A 25,000-nucleotide genomic window follows, 5' to 3' on the forward strand; every position below is an offset into this window, starting at 1 on the left:
TCCCTGCAATCCTCCTTGTGGATAAGGGCATCCCCAGGGAATGCCAGTAGGGGCTATAGTAGCTCCTCGCCCTCGCTCGCGGATCAACGGCTGGATGATGCACTGGGAGCCTACCTCAGCTCCAGATGTGACCACACAGTAGGACCAACGCTGCACTGTTTGATCCTAATCCCTTCCCGTTACTCCAACCAGCCCTCTCCTGTCTTTCCCTTTTCAATTGAGGAATATTCTGAAGGAGGCTGGATGAAAGCATTAGGTAACAGTAGGAGCCAGCTGTCAGTCATGCAACGTTAGCCAACCGGTAATAGGTCTGGATTGGACCAATAGGGAACGTCCTCATTCATAAAGATGAGGTCAGTGGGAGAATCTTACTAAAATAAAAAGTAATAACACTTACAAAACAAATCTAGCACTTCTTATGTAAAGCTTAAGCTGCATTATGTACTGAAGTTACCAGATGAGGTTGGTCCAATAGAACACCATTATGTGAAACTAGAGGACAGGGAGCAGAGGAACTGGTCAGGCCCAACAATAGAGCACTAAAGCTCAAGTGCTGACTGGCCGCCTCATTCATCAAGGAGATGACTTGCCCACAGAACCACTGCTGTTGAGACACTGATGTCTCCAGATCAGCGCCACAAAGACCTGCTGGACAAGACTCAAAACTACAAGAGACCGACAGCTTAACCTTTCTCATGCGTTAGTTTGGATGACAATGAGGTTGGAGCTCTTGAATTGACGGGAGATTTCATTCAAAATGCATGTACCACACACATTAAAGCATAGTACTTTTCTGAGCCCAGTGCCACAGAGGCAGCCCCAAGGCCAGAGCTTTGCTGCCAACGGTCATCTGTTAACAACTGGATTCACTGCCAAGTGCCACAGAGCGTGGGACTTATTCAGAGCAGGTAAGAGAGCTAGCCTACAGGTAAAAGCAGACATACTAACCTGGACGAGCCATTGGCACAACAGCGGAAGCCTGCCACCACATCAATCCAGATGAAAGTGCTTTGAAATGGATATTCAACGTTAAAATATGGTCCAACAATCTCGTTAACCATACATTGGTTCTATGCTAGAACACTGGATTCTTGGTTTCCATTCACTTGCATACAATTCCTCGATTTTTATGGCTAATGAGTTTTGAGGAAGTCCCCTTCCTTAGTCACGTGAATGTCAGAAGGGGTGGAAATTCAACACTTGCAAGTACATTAAACCAGAGAGGCTAAATGATAAAGCTCAGCCATTAGGAACCCGAATTAGTGTGAAGACCCAAACAATTGCCAAATCCCCGATATTCTCGATCAACCTGGACCACAAATGTCCCGTCTCCCCCACCCAAATAGGCTTAATAATGGGGTCTCGATCAAACAGTGCTGCAGTCTGCCCTGATCCTTACGCACGCCAACCCGTTCCCTAAGTGACTTATTCCTCCATCTGTCACAAGGTCTATGCATCACACTACATCCCCGACAGTGGGAGTACCCCCACTTATTATATGTTCTAAAACAAGTCATTTTAACCAAGTGCTGGTTGTATGACATTTTGTACCATAAATTAATACATGGAATGAGAACTTTTGTAATAAAAAGGTGGTAGGGTCATCTGCTACGAAGACATTAGTCTCATGTTGTAGCCCATTGATCAGTGTCTGGGTTCTCAATGACTACCATAGTAAATCCTACACGAGGCTGCACCTACTGGCAGGGGCACCATTAAATTAAGCTAAAAGAAAATAAGACAAAGAAATCGCCATATACAATATGCTTACACAATTTCCCGAGGCATTACAACGGAAGGCCACTGTCCATTGGAGGAAAACATTGGTTTAAACTGAGATATTAAGATATCCAGTCAGGAATTATTTATCAAGTTGATGGATCAGGGAGTAATGTAGTTAAATACCAGTACCGTTTTTAGTGTAATCGACAGTCTACTGGGCCATTGACAGTTTCATCATGTGATCGTCATGTGATCGACGGTAGTTCCTCTTGAACCATAAGGAAACCACCCAGCTGATCCGACATTGGCCTACAACTAGTTCTTCAGATATGATAATGACACGGGCCATCCTCCCCATACGACCCCCTCCATCAAACCCAGACAGCAGCAGTTGGACTGCAGAGGACCGGACACCATGTCCAACATTGTGTTCAGCAGACTGAAGGTGGTAGACCCGGACATCAAACCCTTTAACCTAATCCTAATGCAGCTAACCCCCACCCACCCACCCACCAACCACACACACAGACAGACACGAGCTAACACTTGTTAATGTTAGCTTCCCAACGTTGTGTAAATGATAGATATAGGTGAGATACAAGGCTATAGCGAAGCATTCCGACTGTAAGTGTTTAAGAGATAAGGTTATAGCGTTTGGGTTTCAGAGAGCCATCGTGACGTCTGAACGACACCTCGACGTCTGAGGAACGAGCTACGATATCTAGGAGCTAGATATCGCGATATCTAGGCGCTAGCATCTGGTTCTGTGTACCAAGTACGCTAATGCGATGTTACTAATACAATTATATTTGAATATTAATGCCCAGCAGGATCCAGACTCACGGTTAAGGTTAATGTTCATAAATAATTTAATAATAATGAATAGTTACCGCTGAAGACCATCGCGGACGAGGCTCCCATCACCGCGAAGAACGCAGAGTACTCGGGGTTGCCGTTGGATGACATGGTTTCTAAGATTAATATAAAAAAAACTAGTGGATAAAAAAACGATGCTTTATAATCACTATATATCCTTAAACGGATGACTGTGGACGGTGACAGCTGTGGATGTGGATAGGTCCAGGATTGAGTGGTGTGGAGAGACCGCAGACTGCAGAGTAAGGACGAGTCACGACGCTTCTCTAAATACCCGCCCGGCGTTACAGTGTTGCCAGATTGGGCCAGAGTTCCTGCCCAATCTGGCAACCCTGGTCGCAGCGCACCCTCCCAATCTGGGTTGCCAGTTGGGCGGGAAATAGGGTGCAATCTGGCAACAATGTACGCCGGGCGGGTATTTTGTTGCGTAGCGGCACAAAATGGCGAAGCTCAACACGTCACCTGACCGGCCGTGTGAATCATACTATCTTCGGCTCGGGTAGAGGGGGGTGGCTTTGCGTATTTGTGTTATTAGAAAGGGTGTTTTAACCAACTTAGCAAAAATATAAAGAACACATCGATTGTTCTTGGAACGTTGAAGTTTTGAAGTGTGCATGGGTCTATTTTGGTATGGTTGTGTTTGGATTTTTGAAGGTCACCACTCCATCCCCCGCGATAATGCATTTTAGTGCGATCCGCTGCAGACACTGGTGTTGATACCTGGGCGGTTTGTCTCCTTCATAGCAGAATAAGAGGGCGTGTATGGCACAAGCAAAACACATGAATGGTCTATATGGTAAATACTATAAAAAATTCATGTAACTTATATAATAAAGAAATATCTTTAATTGCGTTCTTATCAAATATAGGCTTATATCAATAATATATTTATATCATGTTAACAAACATACAACAATCGAGAAATGCAAAGATTGCATAATATAAAATCTCAAACGTAGTAGAAGGAATGTTTCTGTCATTTTTTCTATGTGCTTTTTTTTGTGTTTGTGTGTGCGTGTGTGTGATGGGGGAGGGAGTCGAGAATCCCCACTGTATCGCTGAAAGGGAGCACGCGCCAGGGACTGCATGGGAGTGACGAGGTGCGTGAGTCACCAGGAGCTCGTGCAGTCTTCCTCCCTCCCCCCTTCTTTCCTCCCATCCCTCGACCAAAAATTATATATATATTCCTCAGCCAATCACGTCAGAGGCTGAGCTGTGGCACGTGCACTTTGTAGATGAGGATGGTTATCGACCGTTGCGCGCGCAAGCAAGGGAGGGGGAGGTGATCCAAAACGGTTCATCAGAGACGAATGGAGGGACAGTGTTAAAGAGAAATATCGTTGAAATGATCTATAAATGTATTGATTTATTCCTGTGGTACTAAGGCTTGTATTCTGTGTGTCTGCGTGTGCGTGTGTGCGTTTGTGGTGGTGGTAGGGGGGGGGGGGGGGGGGGGTCACCGTGCTGGTCCATTGCTGTAACGGGAGACGCAGTGTATCTCGATGTCGGCTAGGTCCCCTTACCTGCAGGGTGCCACCTCGTCATCTGAGACACACGCAAGGGTTTGATGTCTGATGGCAGAAGAGCCAGGATTTCTCCCCACTGCTTTAAAGATAGCATTGATTAAATATATATTTGGCCAGAGTGCCCTGCCAAGTCATGCATCAGCAGATAACCACTATCACAACCAGTTCACACATGTTTAACGGCCATTATAGATATGCCTCTATTGCTTCATGCCACTTCGAAATAAACAGATATTGGTTCTAAAAAACGCCAAATAGTCTTTGCTATTCTTCAACCAACCTTTTATTGATATTTATTTGGTCTATTTTCATTGAATTGTTAAGCACCTTGCTTTGCAATTGTTGATTTGATTTGAACCAATCACGTCAGACAGAGGCCAAGCTGTGGCCTGTGCACTTGTGACAAGGATGGTTATGGACGAGGATCTTTGGAAATTGAATTTGCTTCGTTCAGTGAACTTATACAGGAGTAGCCTATATTCAAAATAATTGTACTTAAAACTGCTGGCTACAGATGAATTGCTTTGTGTGCTAACTGGGTACAGGCCTATGAAATAACCTTCTCTTCCCACCTCGAGCTGTCTCAGTCCCTCGCCATATGTTGAGCCTATATGACAATTATTTAGTCACAGTCTTTACGCATTGTTTGCCGACTCTTCTACACCAACACGGCTGTGCTGAGAGAGCCCCTGTAAAGGTGAAGCCATGGACTGAGAGGTCGTCTTACTGCCTGGGGCGGGACAGAGGATGGATGAATTGTGAATGAAAAACTTTGGAGTTGAGTCAATGCCACTCAAAGGATTGAGTCGTAGCCCATATATGGTATACTAAGGCTATTCCCCAAGAGACTTTGAAGTATGTGAACTGAGATACATTGAACACTAAAGAAATCCTAATTTTTACTTGAACTATGTACGGTTTTTCATTTGCTCTTCTAGAAATGGGAATTGAGACAATGTACTCATTGAACTGTACTTTAGTGCTTGCGCTGTGAAGTCCTTTTGGTCAACACTGAACACATTATCTTCTTTTTGCAATAGAGAATGTACAAAGTAGTATTGAGACTGTTTTGACCAAGAAGAATAGTGATGCAGTGTTACATGACTAATATCCTAATTGGTTTACATGTTGGAATAAAATAAGGTGTTAGGACATTTAAATTGTGTATACAGATACATATAAGATACATATACAGATAGGCTGAACAATTTCACCTGTTAGTACATACAATTGAACCATCTAATTTAAATAAACGGAAAATAAAGTAGGAATAAAATGTATGTGACTTGAAACAAATTAGTAAAAGTAGTCTCATGGAATTTTACATATAGTCTGTCTTTTTGACCTTCCACAGGGTTTGCTTGCGAGCAGGGTTATATTTGTAACCTTAATCTTGAGTCATTTTAAATGCATTTTTTCCAGTCAGGCAGCAGCTGGTTATGGACTTCCACGTTAGTCATGGTAAAATCTGCTTCCTGATGTCTCCACTGCTCCTATTTCTGTCCAAAAACACACATTTGATCTTCCCAATCATGTTTTGAACATAAATGGTCTTCAGCCATAATTAAGGATCTCTCCGGAAAATCTCCGATACCACCTTTATTTTGAAACAGCTCTGTATTGACAAGGTAAGGTTCTCAGTATTGACATATTCACTCTATACACATAGATGTCATCATTATCAGTACATCCAACATGTATACCTCCTTGACTTAACTGTAGCACAGAGGAAGAAGTTGGGTGGTAGAGAGGCTCAAAGGTCAGGTCGACATATTGGTAGAGAATCCTTCTACCAAACTGTGAAAGTGTTTCCATATCTCATGGCTGAGACGGCGGAGTAAGGTCCTCAACATCTACACAACAAACACTACTAGCAGGGATCAGGGACTTTAGATTTACTGGAGGGATAGTATTAGGACTGCAGCGCATGTACAATACATTAGGAGTTTTGCGGATGGCGGTGAAGTTCAACGGCCGCACCATGGCTGAGGTCTTCTCCAAAACATTTGGACGGATAGGTTCGCACTAGCTGAGGGGATGGAGGAAGAGGGACAGAAATCTAGCGAGACTCAGAGCCCGATAGAGGGAGAAGGAAAGAGAGGTGACCCAGAGTGGCAGATAACAGAGGGATGGCTAGAGACAGAGATATACAGTGCAATAGTCAGAGAATATCCATCCCTTTGGATTTGAAATGCAGAGGTAATCCAACATTTTACACTTTCAGTACAAATCACACACATTTTTCACACAACCACCCTCACAACAACTAGACACGCCCCACACACTTCACAACCGGGAGCACGGAACCCACACTTGCCGCAGGGAGGACAAGTGATATTCAACGATATTCAATATGAACACAAAAACAAAGCACCAAATCCACTTCAAGGATCTCCCAAGAGAGACGGTTCAGACACACGTGGGCGTGCACCTGATCCCTACTACTAGACCAGTTCCCTCTGGTCTCTCATTCCAACGGCTTAACCAACCACTAAGTAGCAGTATTAGCAGAAAGCACACGTGATACCGCCCATGCATCGCGCATCACCATCGACGACCAACACATAACTGGGAAAGTGATTGATGATTAAAGGGCCCCTTTACTACTAGGTGTGATGGTGATTAGCCATTAAAAGCCATTTCAAGCGACCCTAAAGCCACAAGTGAGAGTGTCCACGCAGATGGATGATGGAGAGATCAGCCCACTACAGTCCACTGGGTAGGCTGGTATCTCTGGGTGAACACGCCCACTTGTGATGTCACTTATGTTCATGGTTGTGGAGTGTGTGGATGACGGCTGGTTTCAGCAGCCTTCAGCAGGCTGCACACCTGTTGTGCATTAAGAAATAAATGTGCACGGTGAAACCAGCATCACCACACATCCTCCCCGATGGTTCATCTACTTGATTGCTGCTGTTGGGAAACATTATTGTGATGAAAACAATTAGCCTATTGTCTCAACCTACGCAGGTTAGGTACTGCAGAGGGAGTCGTTTGTCTCCTTACAACACAGGTACAAAGCTTCAGCTAGCTAGGTGTTCCCGCACAGAGCTGTTGTCTGGGTAGTTGGATAACCAACCACATGATGAAATGAAAGCAGACCACCTAGCCATCATGGTTTATCGCATCTTCTGCCATGACAGTAGACGTTCACAGAACAGAGTTCTCACAGCCAAGCCCTTCCCATCAGACCCACCCACCAAACCCAACCCTAGAAGACCACAACACTTAGCTCCAGGATGGTAGCATTTGTTAATGGCATTAGTCAGAATGCACACCCTTTCCTTCTCGAACGTTATGCGAGCTCAGTGCTAGTGCATATCACAACCTGACATGAAACACAGAAACAGCAAATCAACAGTGGCTGAATAATGGTACATGCTTTTACGTAGTATTGTATACGTAGTTTTATGCAAGTACATCAATACTTGTAAATGCCAGTGCCACGACACCGAAACAATATGCACACAATGTTAAAACATATATGGTTATACAAAAACATTAATTTCTTTTAAAATGTACTCCAATAATAAATAATAGTAAACAATGTTTTAAAACGTATTATGGGGACGGATGTTGGTTTGGTTACTATGGTTTGGACTGTTTTTCCATGGACGTCTCGCGTTGTGAGTGAATACATATAACACGTATTAAAGTTCTTCCATGATTTGTATTGTAGGTTTGTAAATGAAGATACATGTTTTGAATAATCGTAAGAGCAGTAGGTATTTGACTGTTGTGGAAAGCCCTCACTGTTATTTAAATGTGTGTGTGTGTGCGTGTGCGTGTGTGTTTATTCGGAGGCCATGGTGTCCTGGAAGCCCCAGACCTCGAGCAGAGCCACCTGGAAGCTCTCTGAGCACAGCGGGGGGTTGTCGAAGTGGTGCAGCTGCCCGTGCGGCCGTGGTTCAGCTCAGAGTCGATGTAGAGCGCGTTGCCCTCGCCCCCTCCTGGACAGAGAGCAGCACCACGCGCACATCAGCAAAGCAACAGCATTAACATGCACCTAGCAGGTGGGCACCCCAGTTCATAGTAGGAGATATTGTTAATGTTAATAGAAGTTTATAGTAGTAGGAAATGTTAATTTGTTTTAATTGTTGATAGTTAATGTTAATAGTAGTTATTGTAAATAGTTAATGTTAAATATAAGTAGTTAATGTTTAAAGTAGAAGTTAATGCAAATAGTAGTAGTTATGGTTAATAGTTTTAGTTAAAGGATCTTTGCTTAACCCCAACCCAAAGTGTTAAATGACGATGGATGAATAAAGAAGTAATAATGATTGTTTATGATTGAGTAATGAGTCCTATTTGAAACAATGACCCATTCCCTATAAGATAGAGCACCGGTGCTTAATGCAATGTTGGAACAATTATATGGAAACATCCCAATGGCACACACACTTGAACGTATGTTGACTAGTTTCTTCTTGCAAAATAAAATATCTTGTCGCAGTCACCCAATATGGTCACAACTATAATGGACTCTGCCTGTCCAGCCCACTCAACGACTTTGCTGGACTCTAGTCTGTCTGTCTGTCCATCCACTCACACAATAATGTGGAGTCTAGCGTGTCTGTCTGCACGTCCGTCCCACTCACCCACTACATTAGAGTGTAGTTTGGTCCGTTTGTCTATAATGTCCTCCAGTCTGTGCGGCCACTCACCTACGATGATGGAGTCAAAGCTCCCGGCCATGAACATGGACGTGTTCCGGGAGTTGAGGTTGAAGTGGCGAGCAGCGAGGAAGGGGGACAGCTCCCCCGCTGGCCTCTCGGGCTGTTGCAGGCTGCTGCTGCCGTCTGAGTTCTGACCCCCGACCTCGCCCGACCCCTCCTGGCCGCCCGTCTTGACCGCGGAGGCCAGCTCAGGATGGCGGATCACCACCCACTCATAGCGCTCCATCTCGGGCTTCATCTGGGGGACAAGAGATTATACTGGTTACCCTTCATCTGGGTTACATTACAAGAGATTATACTGGTACCCCTTCATCATCTGGGTTACATTACAAGAGATTATACTGGTAACCCTTCATCTGGGTTACATTACAAGAGATTATACTGGTACCCCTTCATCATCTGGGTTACATTACAAGAGATTATACTAATAGCCCTTCATCTGGGTTACATTACAAGAGATTATACTGTAGCCCTTCATCTGGGTTACATTAAAAAATAGATTATACTGGTAACCCTTCATCATGTGGGTTACATTACAAGAGATTATACTTGTAGCCCTTCATCTGGGTTACATTACAAGAGATTATACTGGTAGCCCTTCATCTGGGTTACATTAAAAATAGATTATACTGGTAACCCTTCATCATGTGGGTTACATTACAAGAGATTATACTGGTAGCCCTTCATCTGGGTTACATTACAAGAGATTATACTGGTAGCCCTTCATCTGGGTTACATTACAAGAGATATACTGGTAACCCTCATCTGGTTTACAAGATATTATATTGGTAACTAGAGCACGACGATAAAGGATTTTTAAGGCTGATAAAATACAAATATTTGGTGATTTATAATAGCAACATTGAACATTATGCTTTTACCAGCTAGCGTGCATTATTTTGGCCGGCGTGAAAAATTGATCGATTTCTTGTGTAAAAACGACCTCATTCAGAGGAATCAGTGGCGCCTCAGCCTCTCCTAATTGAAAGTGACATGCAGAAAGAAGTAAGTGGGGATGAGGACATCAGCAGTTCATCGAAGGAGTGTGAGGGCAAGAAGAGGAACAAGAGATGGAGCGGGAAGAGAACGTGGAGGATGAAGCTGCGTCTAGTGCTAGTGGGAATACTGTTAGTTATGTTAGCCAGCAGCCTGAGGAAGGCCCCCGTCGGCCAGCATTGAAAAAGTACCCTTCGCAACAGTTTGGCTATCAGCAAAGGTACTTCTCTGAAAACATCATTGGTGAGTGCAGTTGATATTTTTTCAGTTGGGCCTAGACTAGTGCTGATAATAGTTATTATTTTGTGGTGGATACCCTATAGTCCTAGCCTGGTCCTACAGACCATCGTACTTCATTTCATTTGTACAGAAGGTCTGGAACTGCCCAATTGACTAACGTTCACTCACTTGGAGGCGGGTGTCTGTTGAAGTTTTAAAATGATTGGATCTGCCCAGTGCCACTCTGGATCTGCCATAACCAATCGCATAGCGTTTGGTCGTGACGTATGTCATGCGACGGGACCGGCTCCTTCACCACTAACGGAGCCAGCTGGAAAATCAAACTTTTCCCAAACACGGTGGGGGGAAGCGCCACAACATCATGGCCACCAACAAAACTCAGCAAAGCTTGTTCTTGCTCCGATTTTAATTGATCGATATTCGGCAGCGATCCCACAACAGACCGAATAGCTTCTCTCGTATCCTTCTCCATTGTCTTCCTGGTCTTCCTCTGACTACAACTGAAATCGGCCCGCGACCTCAACGTCATCGTTCTCAGCCACTCCCTCTGTTCGCTGATTGGACCGCCAAAAATCTGGCTTCCAAAGAACCCATGCATATGAAGCAGACCCAGACCCAGTACTGAAGTGAAATGAAAATTGAGCGGAAGTAGGTAGGTTATCGGTCGGGCTCTACTGGTAACCCTTCATCCGGGTTACATAACAAGAGATTATACTGGTAACTCTTCATCTGGGTGACAAGAGTTTAAAGGAATGTAAATTTCTTTGATTCTCATTCGGCGATTTCTATCGTTCGCCTCTAGTCTGAGAGCACAAGACCTTTCTAACCTACTTCTCTTCATAGAAACATTTGATAAGACTATATCAGATTAGCAACTCTTAAACTGAGAATATATTATATTGGTCATATTATTTAGGTTGATAGGAATTCTTAATCTCAGGTTTACCTGGGATTAGGTAGTCAACTCTTATTTTGATAGAAGATTGGTTAGATTGATACATTTTCTATGTTCTAGAGTAGGGCTTTCATCAAACATGATGGGGGGGAAGGCCTGAATAAAGACGTTGTACTAGCTGAATCATCTTCCTTTCCTATTGGTTTGGCTAGTATTGTGGTGAATGTTGGTAGTGCAAGTACAGAGATGTACGCATGTTAAAAGTAGAAACGTCCAGCATTGGGAATGGACGAAGCTGTCTAAAATGTATATTTTGCAAACAAATCCTCCAGAATGTAAAGTTAAATGTAAATTGACCACTTCAATAATTGTTTAGTGTATATTGGTAGTATGGCTCCATCTACTGAAAAGACTGAAGAACTACACCAATGATTGAGAAGCCAAGTTCTTGTTGTCTTACTAGTTACTTCATCTATGTCCCTTTATTCCAAAAGGTACTGACACTGACGTCAGATCCAGGAGCAGGTAGGAGTAAGGATTTTCTAGGTAGAGTATGTACACTGGGCTTAGAATGCCGAAAGCCCTGGCAGGAAGTCAGAAACATGTACCAGTAGTCAGATATAGAGAGGCATCAGGCATCGCTTGAACAAATCAGAGATATGTCCACTTTTAACTCATAAGTAGCCATGTGAGATTTTGAATTTTAATTAGACTTTAATAAGAGCAGCTGAGTGAGTGAGTGAGTGAGTGAGTGAGTGAGTGAGTGAGTGAGTGAGTGAGTGAGTGAGTGAGTGAGTGAGGTTCCTACTGACCCTGAAAACGAAGCACTCCCCCGTCCCGAAGAAGCTCAGCTTGTTCCCTCCTCTCTTACGCTCCTCCCAATCGGTGGAGAGGAACGCTCCGCACACCTGCACACATACCACACATGATATAAAGACACACACACAATATAAAACACACACACACACACAATATAAAGAAACGCACAACATAAAACACAGACACACACACACACACAATATAAAGACACGCACGATATAAACACTGACACACACACATGATATAAAAAGAGACACACAATATAAAACACACACACAATATAAAGACAAGCACGATATAAACACACACACACACACCCATGATATAAACACACACACGCTATAAACACAGACACACACATACATGATATAAAGACACACACACGATATAAACACACACATACCAACAGACAACCCCTACCTCTCCGGCTGTGGTTCGGATGAGGAGCAGGGTGGGTTCATAGCCCTCGCAGTGGGAGTAGAACCTGGAGGGACAATGCAGGGATTAGAACCCAGCACTGATTTGACCATTCGGTACAAATATTGCATAGATATCATTATGCCGTCCTAGTCATTATAGGCGATTTCAAAATCTACCCATTAGTAACATCATAACTGGGGGCTTTGGGATGGAAGATGGACAGATCAGCAGATGGTAAACCATCCCACGGTCTCTCCAAGACCTTCTGGATTCTCCTTTAGCCTGCTCTATTTCCTGAGGCTCATTGGACGTTTGTAGAGGTTATGATGTTACGATATAAAGAATACATTCTAAACAAGTTTAGGACAAGTTAAAACATGTGACTGTGCTGTCAACATTATAACAACAAAATCATCTTTTCCCCCGTCCCCCATTATGAAACAGTCATGATCAAATGATTTTTACACAACCTATACCAATCCAGTCAATGATTACTGAAAGGTGCACTTTGCTACCAGTATTCTCTGATATTGTGACCAGAGGGTGAATATTAACTCACTCTTACAGGGACTGAACACGCTGTTCTGCAGCTTGTTGCCCGGTTGACTCACATGACAGCAGACACTAGAAATGTCTCATGCTCTTGACTGTAAATTCAGTTTTACTGTCAGCTGTGCTGCACCGCGAACATCACCGCGGTGGCCTGATCCTGCAGATTTGCTCTCTACAACGTCCGCAGGATCCGGCCCTTCCTCACGAGGGAAGCAGCTCAGCTCCTGGTCCAAGCACTCGTCATCTCCCGCCTCGACTACTGCAACCAGCTCCTGGTTGGAGACACTGCCTCCGCGATCAACCTTTTGCAGCGTATTCAGAACGCTGCAGTGTTCAACCTGCCAAAATTCTCCCCTGTGACCCCCCTTTATGGGACCTTCACCGGCTCCCTGTAGTAGCTCGCATCAGATCCAAGTCAATGGGACTCCCCCAGACTACCTCCAGGCCTTAGTCCGACACACAGGTCCCCTCGAGCGCTCTGCGCCATCGCTAAGAGCGACTAAAGGTCGAACAATCAAGTCACAACCCTTCAATTTGTAGCACGAGCTTCAGTCGCTCACCAGCTTCATCAAAAGAGACTCAAAACCCTTGTTCAGAGTCCCCATAGACTCTGCATGTGCGTACCGGTTGAGGCTGCAGCCGTGCGTGGCGGTGGTGAAGACGAGCTGAGGTTGGCACAGGGCGAAGCGTTCAGGGATCCACGCCCAGACATCGCGCATCTCCTTGGCACTGAAGATCTCAGAGGAGAAGGTGTCGGGGTTCAGGGACAGCTGCACGTTACGCCTGGAGTGGGAGGGACAGGAAGGAGAGAGAGAGAAAGAGGGGAGAGAGAAGGGGGAAAGGCAGAAGATGGGAAGAAAAAGGGAGAGAGATGGAGACGGATATAAGAAAAGGGGAGGGAGAGGGGAGAGAGGCAATGATTATATTGGATCTTTGCATCTTGCAGGTATGGTATAGAAGGTATGGCATAGACCAATGTCACTGCCAAGAGGTCGTACACTTCCTTTTGGCCAGTCAAGGAGTGATGCAGACATGAGGACATTCAGCTCTGCCTGAGCAAGGCGTCGCCCTGTCTGCAGAGATTTGCTTCACGTCATCTCCGATTTGTCGGGAACAAACGTAGGGTTTGTTTGTTTTTCGACAGCGAGACACGAGAATAAATTGAACGCTCTCTGCGAAATCAAATGAAGGTGTTTCAGTGGGATGGGACTCATCCACTGCTAATCAGCAGCGCATTTCAAAAAGGCATTTCAATGACTTTTTCACAAAGATATCTTACTTCAACATACTTTCAATGGAGCAGCCTCCATTGCTCATCCTTTATGTACAATCCGGACTGAAACATTATCCGGCCTCCTACACTTTAAGGTAGGCAGTTCTGCATAGAGGCAGGCACGTCTATGAGTGTCAGTGCGTGTAACGTGTGTGTTCAGCATGAATCTACATCTATGTCTGCTCACAAACAAGAGGAGGGCTTGAGGCACACCAGATGGAGAGTGAGGGGGGAAGAGGAGCTCGAGCAGAGATAAGGACGAGGAAAAGAGAAGGAGTGGGGAGGGGAGAAGAGGAGATGGGAAGCGGTAAAAGATAACCCACCTGGCTCTTTGAGAGCGAGGCGTGAACAGAAGATGGAGGATGGAAGAATTCGCATGGTGGAATCAAACAGAAAAAAACGTTTTCAAACATGGGAAATATTAGTGCAAAGCAACAGACGAATGAAATGGCAAACAGAGCAGAAGAAAGAGAGAGAAATAGTCCATTGGAGTGAAAATGTTATGAGAGGGCAGATGGCGTCTTGCTGTCAGTGTAGGGCTGGGGACCTGACTGAGGAGGCTAGAATGTTATCAACCCTAACCCCAACTGGTGAGAAAAGCTGGAATTTATGGGGCCATCGATTCAAAGATCAATGTCAGAGTTTAAAGGACCGATATCGGAGAGACTGAGATAGGGTGGCAGCGGGTTGATCTGGGACCACTGGTACCGTTTCTGCTTGACGGTGATGCCCTTCTGCTGCAGCGACCTCTCGTTGGCCGCCTGCAGCAGAGCGATCTCCTTGCGGCTGAACAGGCGGATGGAGAAGGCCTTCTCCAGCAGCTTCTCCGGCGTCGCCGCCGCGCCGATGTTCCTCACGAAGGCCTGGATGTCCTCCCGCACCGCGCCGCCGCCGCCGCTCCTGCTGCGGCGGCGGCGGCGCCGGCTGCGCCCCGCCCCCCGCACCGCCGCCCCGGCCTTGTGCTTGCGGTAGAGCTTGAGGAGCGCCAGCGCCACGCGTACAGCACCTTGTAGCCCTCCACCAGGAATACGTCCAGCACGCGGGCCGCGTGGCCGAACGGCAGGTCGCCCAGCACCCAGCGCTGCCAGTCGCCGTACACCTCGGGCGCGTCGCGCGCCGCGCCCACCACCAGCTTGTGCGCCGCCGGGCAGTGCTTGGTGGCCAGGTCGCCGAAGGTCATGCAGGACGAGCGGTAGGCCAGGTAGGTCTGGTCCAGCAGGCGGCGGCCGGGGTCGTTGCACGCCAGCAGGCGGCCCGTCAGCTCGAAGCACGCCGCCTCGTCGCCGCTGAAGTGCAGCAGCAGCGCCGCCACGGCGGGCAGCGCCGGGCAGTGCGAGATGTCGGGAACTGGCCCGCCACGCAGGAGAGCACGCGGTGCACCGACGCCACCGCCTCCGCCCGCAGGGCGTACGCGGCACGGGCTGTCGTCCACAAAGTCGGGCAGCGGGAAGGCCGAGGCGGGCTTCTGGGCGGCGCCGGCCATGAGGTCGCGGTAGACGGCGGCGTCCGAGGTGACGGCGCGGCAGGGCACGGCCCCGATGAGGTGGCGGTAGGCCTGGCAGCGCAGCGTGTGGCTCCGGGACCACTGGCCCTGCCGCGCCTGCTGCTTCAGGTCCTTCAGGTCCAGCTTGGCGGGCGTGCCGGCCTCGGGGTCTCGCCCAGCAGGGCCCAGTCCACGAAGGGGCCGCGGTCCTCCTCAGACATGGTGAGGGCGGCGGGGGGACGGGGACGCTGGAGACGGGGAGGAAAGATCAACACATTGGTTTAAATCCGTTCACGGGAGTAGCCGAATTCTTTGCTACTGCAAAACTTGGATCATCAGGTAGACTCACTTATGTTCTTTGTGAAAAACAAGGACAATGTAAGCCACGCCATGAATTATGTGGAAGCAAACCCACGGTTCTGTCCCACAGAGCGCTATCGTGGAGTGGCCAACCAACACCCAAGATATTTGATCCACTACGTCGGGTTATTTTCAGCCACACTCATTTAAAAAAACGATAGTGTACAACAAGAGAGCTGGAGAAGCTGTAGGGCTGTAGAACATGTAGAACACCTTAATCCTGCAGATCCTAGAACCTTAAACCAGAGGATAACAATCAGAACATGGTGTTGCTAGGGCTGGGCGATTAATCGAATTTCGATCGCAATTTAAATTTTAGAGTCAAACTAACACAAAATTAACATAATCGAGATTTTCTATTTTTCTTAATATATATATGTTTTTCATTAATGTTTTATAGAAAGGCCAGAACAGCTGGATACATATCTGTTTATTATTTTAGATTGGAAAATTTTCTTTTTGACCATTTTGTGTATTTTTTTAAGGCGAATTCTCAAAGTTCTCATTTTCAAAGTTTTCTTTGGGAGAGACATAAATACAACATGTTTTCAAACTCAAAAATAATCGTTTGAATAATTGTGATTTCAATATTGACCAAATAATTGCAGTGATGTCATTGAGGAGCATATAATATCCACACGTCAAACAACAAAAAACTTCAACCTATAGTTGCTCAGATTCCTTTTACCTTTCCGACAGTACAGCTACAGCTTGCCCCCCCTCCCGTTGCACAAAAATGTATTAAATATATATAGATGTTCTACTCCCAGCTGAAACAGCCCCTTAACTTGCACTTTAAGGCAAAACAAATCTGCTGAGTCTAGAACTTTAGAAAACGTGTTTTTTGGCTTCAGGCCATTTCACAAAGTGTAGGAAAGGAAAAATGCAGCCGAGTCTGATGCGGCACATCCATTTCACGTACACGACGTACACACAGAAGTAAGATGCAGTTGAAGAAAAACAGACAAATGCTCTTGCATGGCCCACAGGGTCTTCTGTAAGGGCATATGGAGGGAAGTGGATGAGGTTGGGGTTGGGGGTGCTTCAGCGTTGGGCTGAGACCTACCGTTGGCCGGGCTGAAGGGGGGCGGTAGGGGTCAGACTGGCCCTTCGGTCCTTCAGTGAGTAGATGCCCCGGCTACTGGTACTAGCCTCCCATGCTGCTGGCTGGAAGCAAGAGCAGAAAACACATTACACCACGGGCCTCACTAGATGGTGGTTGTCAATCCAATGGCTGAATGCGCTTTGCATTGGAGGTACTCAAGTTAACCCAATAACTTTTGTCCTGCCCTATTTGGATCCACGTGGCGGCTCCCCTGGCACACGGACACATTTAGGTTCTAATCCTGAGGAAGAAGCTAAGGGTCAACAAGCACAAGTCAAAGGCTTCTTGACCTCCGTGTGTGTGTGTGTGTGTGTGTGTGTGTGTGTGTGTGTGTGTGTGTGTGTGTGTGTGTGTGTGTGTGTATGTACTTTAATGCCCTCAACAACTGACCGTTTATTGGCAAGAATTCCAAGAAAAGTGAAAGGAAATTGAGATGAAGACATTCCTTTGGCACTACAAATAGTCAAATAATGATTTGGCAGCTAGCATACCAGTTTTATAAACTGTGGCATCCATTTCCACTGGGTGGGGGCATGTGACCAGACGACGAGATAAGACAACCTTTTGTGCAGAAAGACGCCTCACGTGTTCTCAGGTTATGGAGGATGGGAGGATGCACAATCGGTTCCCAAGCTCTAGATGAAAAGATATGTTGAGGAACATGGTCCTTTAGTACATGGACCTTTACCCTGACTGTTACCACACCAAACCCATACCCTAACCACACCAAACCCTTACTGTAACCACACCCAGCTCACAACCCTAAACACAGCTCACGACCCACATACACACCTAAACACAACTCACGATCCTAAACACAGCTCACGACTCTAAACACACCCTAAACACAGCTTCCATATTCCATACATTATTATTATATACCTTTTTTTTATTTATATTGTGGTTTGTATTCCTAATATTATTGCAGTCTACCAATTTATTTAATCTTAACCTAATCTCTGGACAAGTCTTTAAAATATAGCTGTTAATACAGAATACAATTCAAGTCATTCAAACCAAAACACAGTTTGAACTGCACACACACACACACACACACACACACACACACACACACACACACACACACACACACACACACACACACACACACACACACACACACACACACACATACACACTGCAAAGGCTGCACACACACTTATGCGACAAGCAGTGGTCACACACACCAAAGGCTGCAGACACACACACACACACACACACTCTTATGTGGCAAGCAGTGGACACACACACGTATGTGGCAAGCAGTGGTCACACACTGCAAAGGCTGCAGACACACACACACACACACACCACACACACACACACACACACACACACACACACACACACACACCTTATGTGGCAAGCAGTGGACACACACACACACACACACACACACACACACACACACACACACACACACACACACACACACACACACACACACACACACACACACACACACAGCTTGAATGGTTAGCCTGCTTTTAATGTGACGTTATTCTTTGAGAGTACAGCATCCCGAAATAATTACGGTAGCCATTTAAATCAATTCAAACCGCAAATACAATGCAAACACAATGGAATACATGCAGATAGCAGATTAGGAGGCTCCTAAGGCTAACTCCGCTAGCAGGCTAGTAGCTGTCAATGCATGTTTTCCTCTGTATAGTTGTACAGTCTGTCCCTCATTTTTTAATTTGAACGTAAATCTGCAGCATTGCATCTTACAATGCAGACACACACACATCCAAAATAACGTCATACAATACCTGTGGTGTAATTCAGCTGCTACCTGGAGAGACGAGAAGAGACGCGTCTTGAGATGTGAGGAAGCGCTCATGGCTGGGGATCTCTCACGCATGCGCATTCTCTCTGTGCCCTACGTCACACCCTCACACACCCTCTGCGCTTCAATGATAGAGCTGGTAGATATGAGGCTGGAGAAATATATATTCTAAAACATTATTTCCTCTCGACTCATTCCTCCCCCTTTTGCTCCATATTCAAATGGTCAACAACCTTAAAGAACGCCTGGCTTTGTCCTTAACTCAAAGCAGCGTCCAAAACACAGCGCTCCAACTCATGACATTCATTAAACCAATCTAATTTAGAGCTATTATCAGTCTCCAACATGTCCCCGTCTCAAATTTTGTTATTCCCTATTCGTGTTCATTTGAAACTGCGGCTGTGCTTTCCCCTGCCCTGAGCTGGGGAAGGAATTTCATATTTTATACTTTTGTATTGTATATTCATTTAACCATATTTGAGGGTATTTTTGATACGCAGTGGTGATAATTTTGTCAAAGTCGAGTTGGATCATTGAAATGCTTTGTCCAGGGGCGGGGAAAGTCCAGGGAATGGTTTTGGCAGACGCCCCCCTGACTTCAACCCTTGCAAAATCTGGCCGTTGATGGATTTTAACATTTCAATCAAATGTAGATGTGGGAATGACAGCTTCTTTAACAATAAACATTACACCAAAGAAAGGCCTCTGTGATCAGCTCCGCCCTGAGAGATATCGTCTGATACCCTCCATGGTCAGCCCCGCCCTAAGAGATATCGTCTGATACCCTCCATGGTCAGCCCCGCCCTGGGAGATATCGTCTGATACCCTCCATGGTCAGCCCAGCCGTGAGAGATATCGTCTGATACCCTCCGTGATCAGCCCCGCACTGAGAGATATCGTCTGACACCCTCCATGGTCAGCCCTGCACTGAGAGATATCGTCGGTTAGGCCTCCATGGTACGGAGTGCTGCGGAAAGCACCGTATTGAAATATATTAAAGAGAATAAACTGCATTTAGAATCGCGTATACCGAGATTTATATTTGATTCCTCTACAGTTTATTCTCTAATGTCCGGTACCTTCATGAAAACCCTCCTCTCTTTTTAAAGAAATCTTCTCTCAACCCATCCTCATGCAACTTGAAAATCATAAAAACAATCTCATGCTGGAGTTTATGAAAGTGAGTTGAACATGTAGTCAAATGTGGATACATCATCCTGGAAAAGCATACAGGCCTTATTCGTGGTTTGTGTGTGTGTGTATGTGTGTGTTGTGTGTGTGGTGTGTGTGTGTGTGTGTGTGTGTGTGTGGTGTGTGTGTGTGTGTGTTTGTGTGTGTGTGTGTTGTGTGTGTGTGCGCGTGTGGTGGTGTGTTTGGTTTGCGACATGTAAAACCAAAGACACAGAACATGCGACAGATGGACTGTTAAGCCAAAAGTATCTGGCTTATTGGCTTTACGGTCTCAAATCCTTCCGGGCTTCTGCGGCATGCATGGCTCCCACCACGCAGGCCTCCCGCGTTCGCCCTCCCAGTCACAGGTGTTTTAGTGTACCCGGTCCATTGGAACGATAGCGTCATCTGCTGGTGGCAGTTGGCGTTGCTGGTAAATGTTGACCTTATTTCGCTTTATTATGAGCCCTATCATTTGTGGTGGTTCAATATTCCTCCTGAGAGCCAGGTAGAAGTGCATGCTCCCTAATGATAAATCTACAACAGAAAAGCAAATACTGTGATGTTTAGGTTTATCTAGGAGGAAATCTATTTGCTATGGGAAATATCAGGATTCACCTACTAGCTACTACTACTACTAAAACTAATTAATACTCAACTACTCTCTAAACTTCATGAGACATTCCAAGTTGACACGATACGCCTATTGTAGTAGAACTTGTTCATTTACTAACTAGACATTCACATGAGCGCTGTGCAAGCTCAGTAAAGCTCATTATTTGCAATGCGTGTCTGTGTGTGAGTGGATGTTTTATCACTAGTTTGAGTCTATTCTGAGTTCCTTAAGCCGCTCGGCGGGCTCTGAATGGGACGTGTCGCCCAATAGCGTGAGCTCCATTGTGTGCGTGAAAGGCGCGAGCAGCACCCTTGGTATTGTGTTGTCGAGAGGGGAGGTCAGGTTTCCGTGGCAACCGCGGGATGGCCAGCTACTGATCCTGAGATAGAAAGGAAACGAGCGGAGAAGGAGGGAAGAGGGATAAAAGAAACAAAGTAGCACCGAGAGAGAGACTAGTTTCCTTTCTTTAATTTGTTAATTTATTAGAAAAAGGATCCATGTTTCTTTGGTGTATTATGGAGCCGTGGCTGAGTTGGTGAGTGTGTTTGTATTGTGTAAAGTGTGTATTTTGTGGTGCATGCTAGAGTGAATTGATTGTGTATATCGTAGCATTTGTGTTGTGTAGTTTGTGTTAGTAATTTTTGATGTCGGAGGGCGAAGAGTCTGTGTGTGTGTGGTTCGTGTGTGCATGCATTTGTGTGGAGGGGGCATTGTATCTATCTGTCTATCTCTGTCTATGCATGTGTATCTGTATGTGTTCGTGTGTGAGTGTGTTTGTCCATGCATGTTTGTATGTGTGTGTGTGTGTGTGTCTATCTATCTATCCATCTCTATCTGCGAATAAATGTGTGTGTGTGTGTGTCTGTGTGTATGTGTGTGTGTGTGTGTGTGCATGTGTGCCTTAATGTGTGTTTGTGTCTGTCTCTGTTTCATACTTGCATACTTACAACATGAGTTTGTTTGATTGACAGGTGTGTTTGTTTGATTGAGGTGCTTCCCAGGGCCATCTGACGTGGGAATATGAGGCTCTCCTTGCGACCACGCAGGTCAGACTGCCAGACCGAGTCCCAGAGCGCCGTCTGTTGTGTTTGACAGGAAAAAATATCCCCAACACCACTCGTACATTGGTTTGCAATCATAGACATGCGTCACCTCTGATTGGCTGAGGTGGTTACCCAATCATAGACATGCGTCACCTCTGATTGGCTGAGTGGTTACCCGGTCACCTGCTGATCAGACTGCACCCGGCCCACTAGAACTCTGTCTAAAACTGAACTGAAGGCCTGTTTTTACATTTTACATTTAGGGCATTTAGCAGTTGCTTTTATTCAAAGTGACTTACAATAAGTACATTTGTCGGAAGAAGGAGAAACAACAATATAGCGCTGTAACAAAAATAGCTAGGATGAGAGGCCAGGAAGTACCACATACATTAAGTGCGTTGGAGGGGTGGGAGGGGGGAGTCTAGGTGAATCCTGAACAAGTGAGGCTTCAGTCTTTTGTTAACAGGCAACCCAAAGACCCAGAATGAAACCGTTCACAGGGCTCAGGGGTCTGCCTCTCCTATAAAGAGACGGCTTACTGGGTTCCGACAACAGGGGGCGACAGAGTGCCCTTTAGGTTGGTGACCTGACCTTTGAGTAGCCTACACTAAAAACATCCAGTTTATATTAATCATAATCACAACCGCATGTGATAATCAAAGAATATAATATCGTCTATAATAAATGGAGGGTGAGGAAGGAATGTGTGTGTGTACACATGTAGAATGTTGTTTGTTGAGCTTAGTTTTTTGTATGGGTGCAGATGTTCACAAAAGGTATATCGGTTGAGTAGGACTTATTCTCTGTATGTGTGTATACCAGTGTGTGTGTGTGTGTGTCTGTGTGTGTGTGTTTGTATGTGTGTGTGTGTGCATGTCGTTTGTGCATGCAGCTGTGTGTGTATGTGTGGAAAATTGTATGCTTGACTGACGATATGAAAGGTTTGTGGATTCTCTCTCTCTCTCCCTCTCTCTCTCTCTCTCTCTCTCTCTCTCTCTGACTCTGTCTCTCTCTGTCTCTCTCTCTCTCTCCTCTCTCTCTCTCTCTCTCTCTCTCTCTCTCTCTCTCTCTCTCTCTCCTCTCTATCTCTCTCTCTCCATCTCTCCTCTCTCTCTCTCCTCTCTATCTCTCGGCGCTCTCTCGCTCAATCTCTCTCTCATATCTCCTCTGTCTCTCCCCTCTCCTCCACTCTCTCTCTCTCCTCCGCTCCGCCCGCTCTCTCTCATCTCGCTCTCTCTGGATCTGTGATCCCTGTGAGATGGGCGAGCGAGCACATAGAACATCGCACCTCACATGTTTGTTTTGACACACAGTTTATCGTTTGAAGTCCACAGTGTTCCTTGTGCTGTCTATCTGCAGGGCGTTCCCTGCGGGGTTGCTCGCAGGCACAGGTGCATTTGGGTTTAAAAAGCTATCATCTAGGTGAGGTTAAAAGATGCTGCAGGTAAACGTTGTAAAGCGAGAGAGAATAATATAGTTTCGGGAGCATTTGCCAGCATTACAGGCACCTGCTTGTAGGATGGATTCCTGAACCGATCAGGGAAGATATGCTCTGATTGGTCATAAATCAGCGGAGGCTCATTGGTTCTAACAGAGGCAGGAACAGTCAATTCAATTGATTTTCTTGCAGGAGAATCCTGCTAACTAATAACTGACGGATGTTGATGCCTTTTCTAAAAAAAAAAAGACACTGAATCGTACTTACACTTACATCTTGAATCGTACTTACATTTGACTTAGTCCACCTTCAACTAAGGTAAAGGTGTTTGAAAAATCTTCATCTCAGAAAGTTTCCTGGTAGAAAGTGAGATTGAGTGATGAATTGATATGTGGTGTGCGTTGTGTCTCCCTCTAGTGGCTGTCTGCTGATATGTCTCTGTGTCTCGGTCGGCACCCTACTGCTACAGAGCCTTTGGGTGCCTGGAGAGGAGAGTGAGGTCACACCAGCCGGAAGATCACCTGAGGAGCAAGGTGAGTCAGAGACACAGAAACACACACACCCTTCTCCTCTACCTATCTGGAAGGTCTAGTCACTAGAGGCTAGAGTGTCTGAACGCTACTGGGTTTGAACCCCAATGTCCACCAACATTCTTCCTGCCCCTTAATGACATTTATCTGAATATACATGCGATAAAAGCCAAATGACCCTGTCCCACTCCAAGCGGGATACAGCACAGAACATTTAGCTACTGTACGGCCTGCCCGCCTCATTGACTTTGTTATTTTTGTCATGGAAAACATAAAGGTTTATGTACGTGACCATAATGTTAACATCCACTGAGAAATGGGATTGAACAGGTCGAGAGCGAGACAAAACCACACAGAACATCCAATCCCCAAACCCATCCGTCTCAGAGGGGGCTCTGCAAGTCCTTTGATGGGGTGTTTGTCCAGTGTCACGCTCGATATGAAGCGTGACACTGTGTGTGTTGTTGACAGGCGGGCCAAGTTTCCATCCCACAATGGAGTACACACCGGCGGTGGGTCCACGCAGGAGGTGAAGCTTTGGTCCCTGGCACGAATGACCAGGTCTTGTGCTCCTTTGTCAACCCAAACAGTTGTTTTTTTAAGGTGTGGTGGTGAAGTTGTTCTCTGAGGCTAGCAGAGGGAGCCACCGTCCCGTTCCTCTCCCTCTCCTCAATGATCCCTCAGTCCTCTACGGGGAGGAATTGTTTGAAGGGCAGGCATTGTTTTCAGTTTTTTGTCAAACATTCCCATAAATTCATATTAGCATATCCAGTCAAGTCCTTGTCCCCAGAAATCTCCGAACCCCCCAGGGAAAGATGGGAAACAGACACAGAGGCCTCTATGACACTCTGGTTGGGAGACATTCCTCAAGGATGTCTGGCTGATGTGAGATCTGGCTCTGTGGACTCAAGGTTTGCTTTGTTTATTATTTGGGGGAAAACAAAAGGATGTAAGTTAAGGCCTGAAAATGTTCCTTTTTTCGTGGAGTTTTCTGTTTCATTCCTATAATTTCATGAACAACTTTTTGCTGTGGTTCTATTCTCTTAGTTTTTTTATTTTCCCGATCGAAACCAGTGATTCAGTGGCGACTAGACGGCAGGAAGATGGAACTCTCCGCAGAGCCAGACCTAGTTTCCGTCCCTGGAACCTTAACCCTTAACCCTTAACGCAGCCCCTTCCTCCTTCTCCACTTATTCCTTCTACTCTTCCTTTTACTCCTTCTCCTCTTCCTCCTCCTTCTCCTCCTCCCCCTCCTTCTCCTCCTCCTCCTCCTCCACCCCCTCTCCGCCCCCTCCCCCTTCTCCCTCTACCCCTCCTCCTCCTCCCCGCTCCTCCTCCTTTCCCTTCCTCCTCCTCCTCCACCTCCACCTCCTCCTCCTCCTCCCCCCTCCTCCTCCTTTCCCTTCCTCCTCCTCCTCCTCCTCCTCCTCCTCCTCCTCCTCCTCCTCCTCCTCCTCCTCCTCCCCCCTCC

The 25,000-nt window shown here is 46.1% G+C and overlaps 1 protein-coding gene and 1 pseudogene across 1 annotated transcript in view; one reads left to right on the forward strand and one right to left on the reverse strand.

Annotated features, from left to right (window-relative positions):
• Nucleotides 1-5,690: 5,690 nt before the first annotated feature.
• Nucleotides 5,691-15,699, reverse strand: LOC130371260 (TBC1 domain family member 24-like; annotated as a pseudogene).
• A 5,839-nt stretch (nucleotides 15,700-21,538) lies between these two features.
• Nucleotides 21,539-25,000, forward strand: part of LOC130371590 (alpha-1,6-mannosylglycoprotein 6-beta-N-acetylglucosaminyltransferase B-like) — a 20,153-nt gene continuing 16,691 nt past the window's right edge. Inside the window, exons 1-2 of the mRNA XM_056577416.1 lie at nucleotides 21,539-21,564; nucleotides 23,417-23,536. Of these exons, the coding sequence (XP_056433391.1) occupies nucleotides 21,539-21,564; nucleotides 23,417-23,536 (146 nt within the window). The remainder of the gene's footprint in view (nucleotides 21,565-23,416; nucleotides 23,537-25,000) is intronic.

The sequence above is a fragment of the Gadus chalcogrammus genome, chromosome 18 (assembly GCF_026213295.1).
Source record: "Gadus chalcogrammus isolate NIFS_2021 chromosome 18, NIFS_Gcha_1.0, whole genome shotgun sequence".
In the NCBI taxonomy this organism is placed as follows: domain Eukaryota; kingdom Metazoa; phylum Chordata; class Actinopteri; order Gadiformes; family Gadidae; genus Gadus; species Gadus chalcogrammus.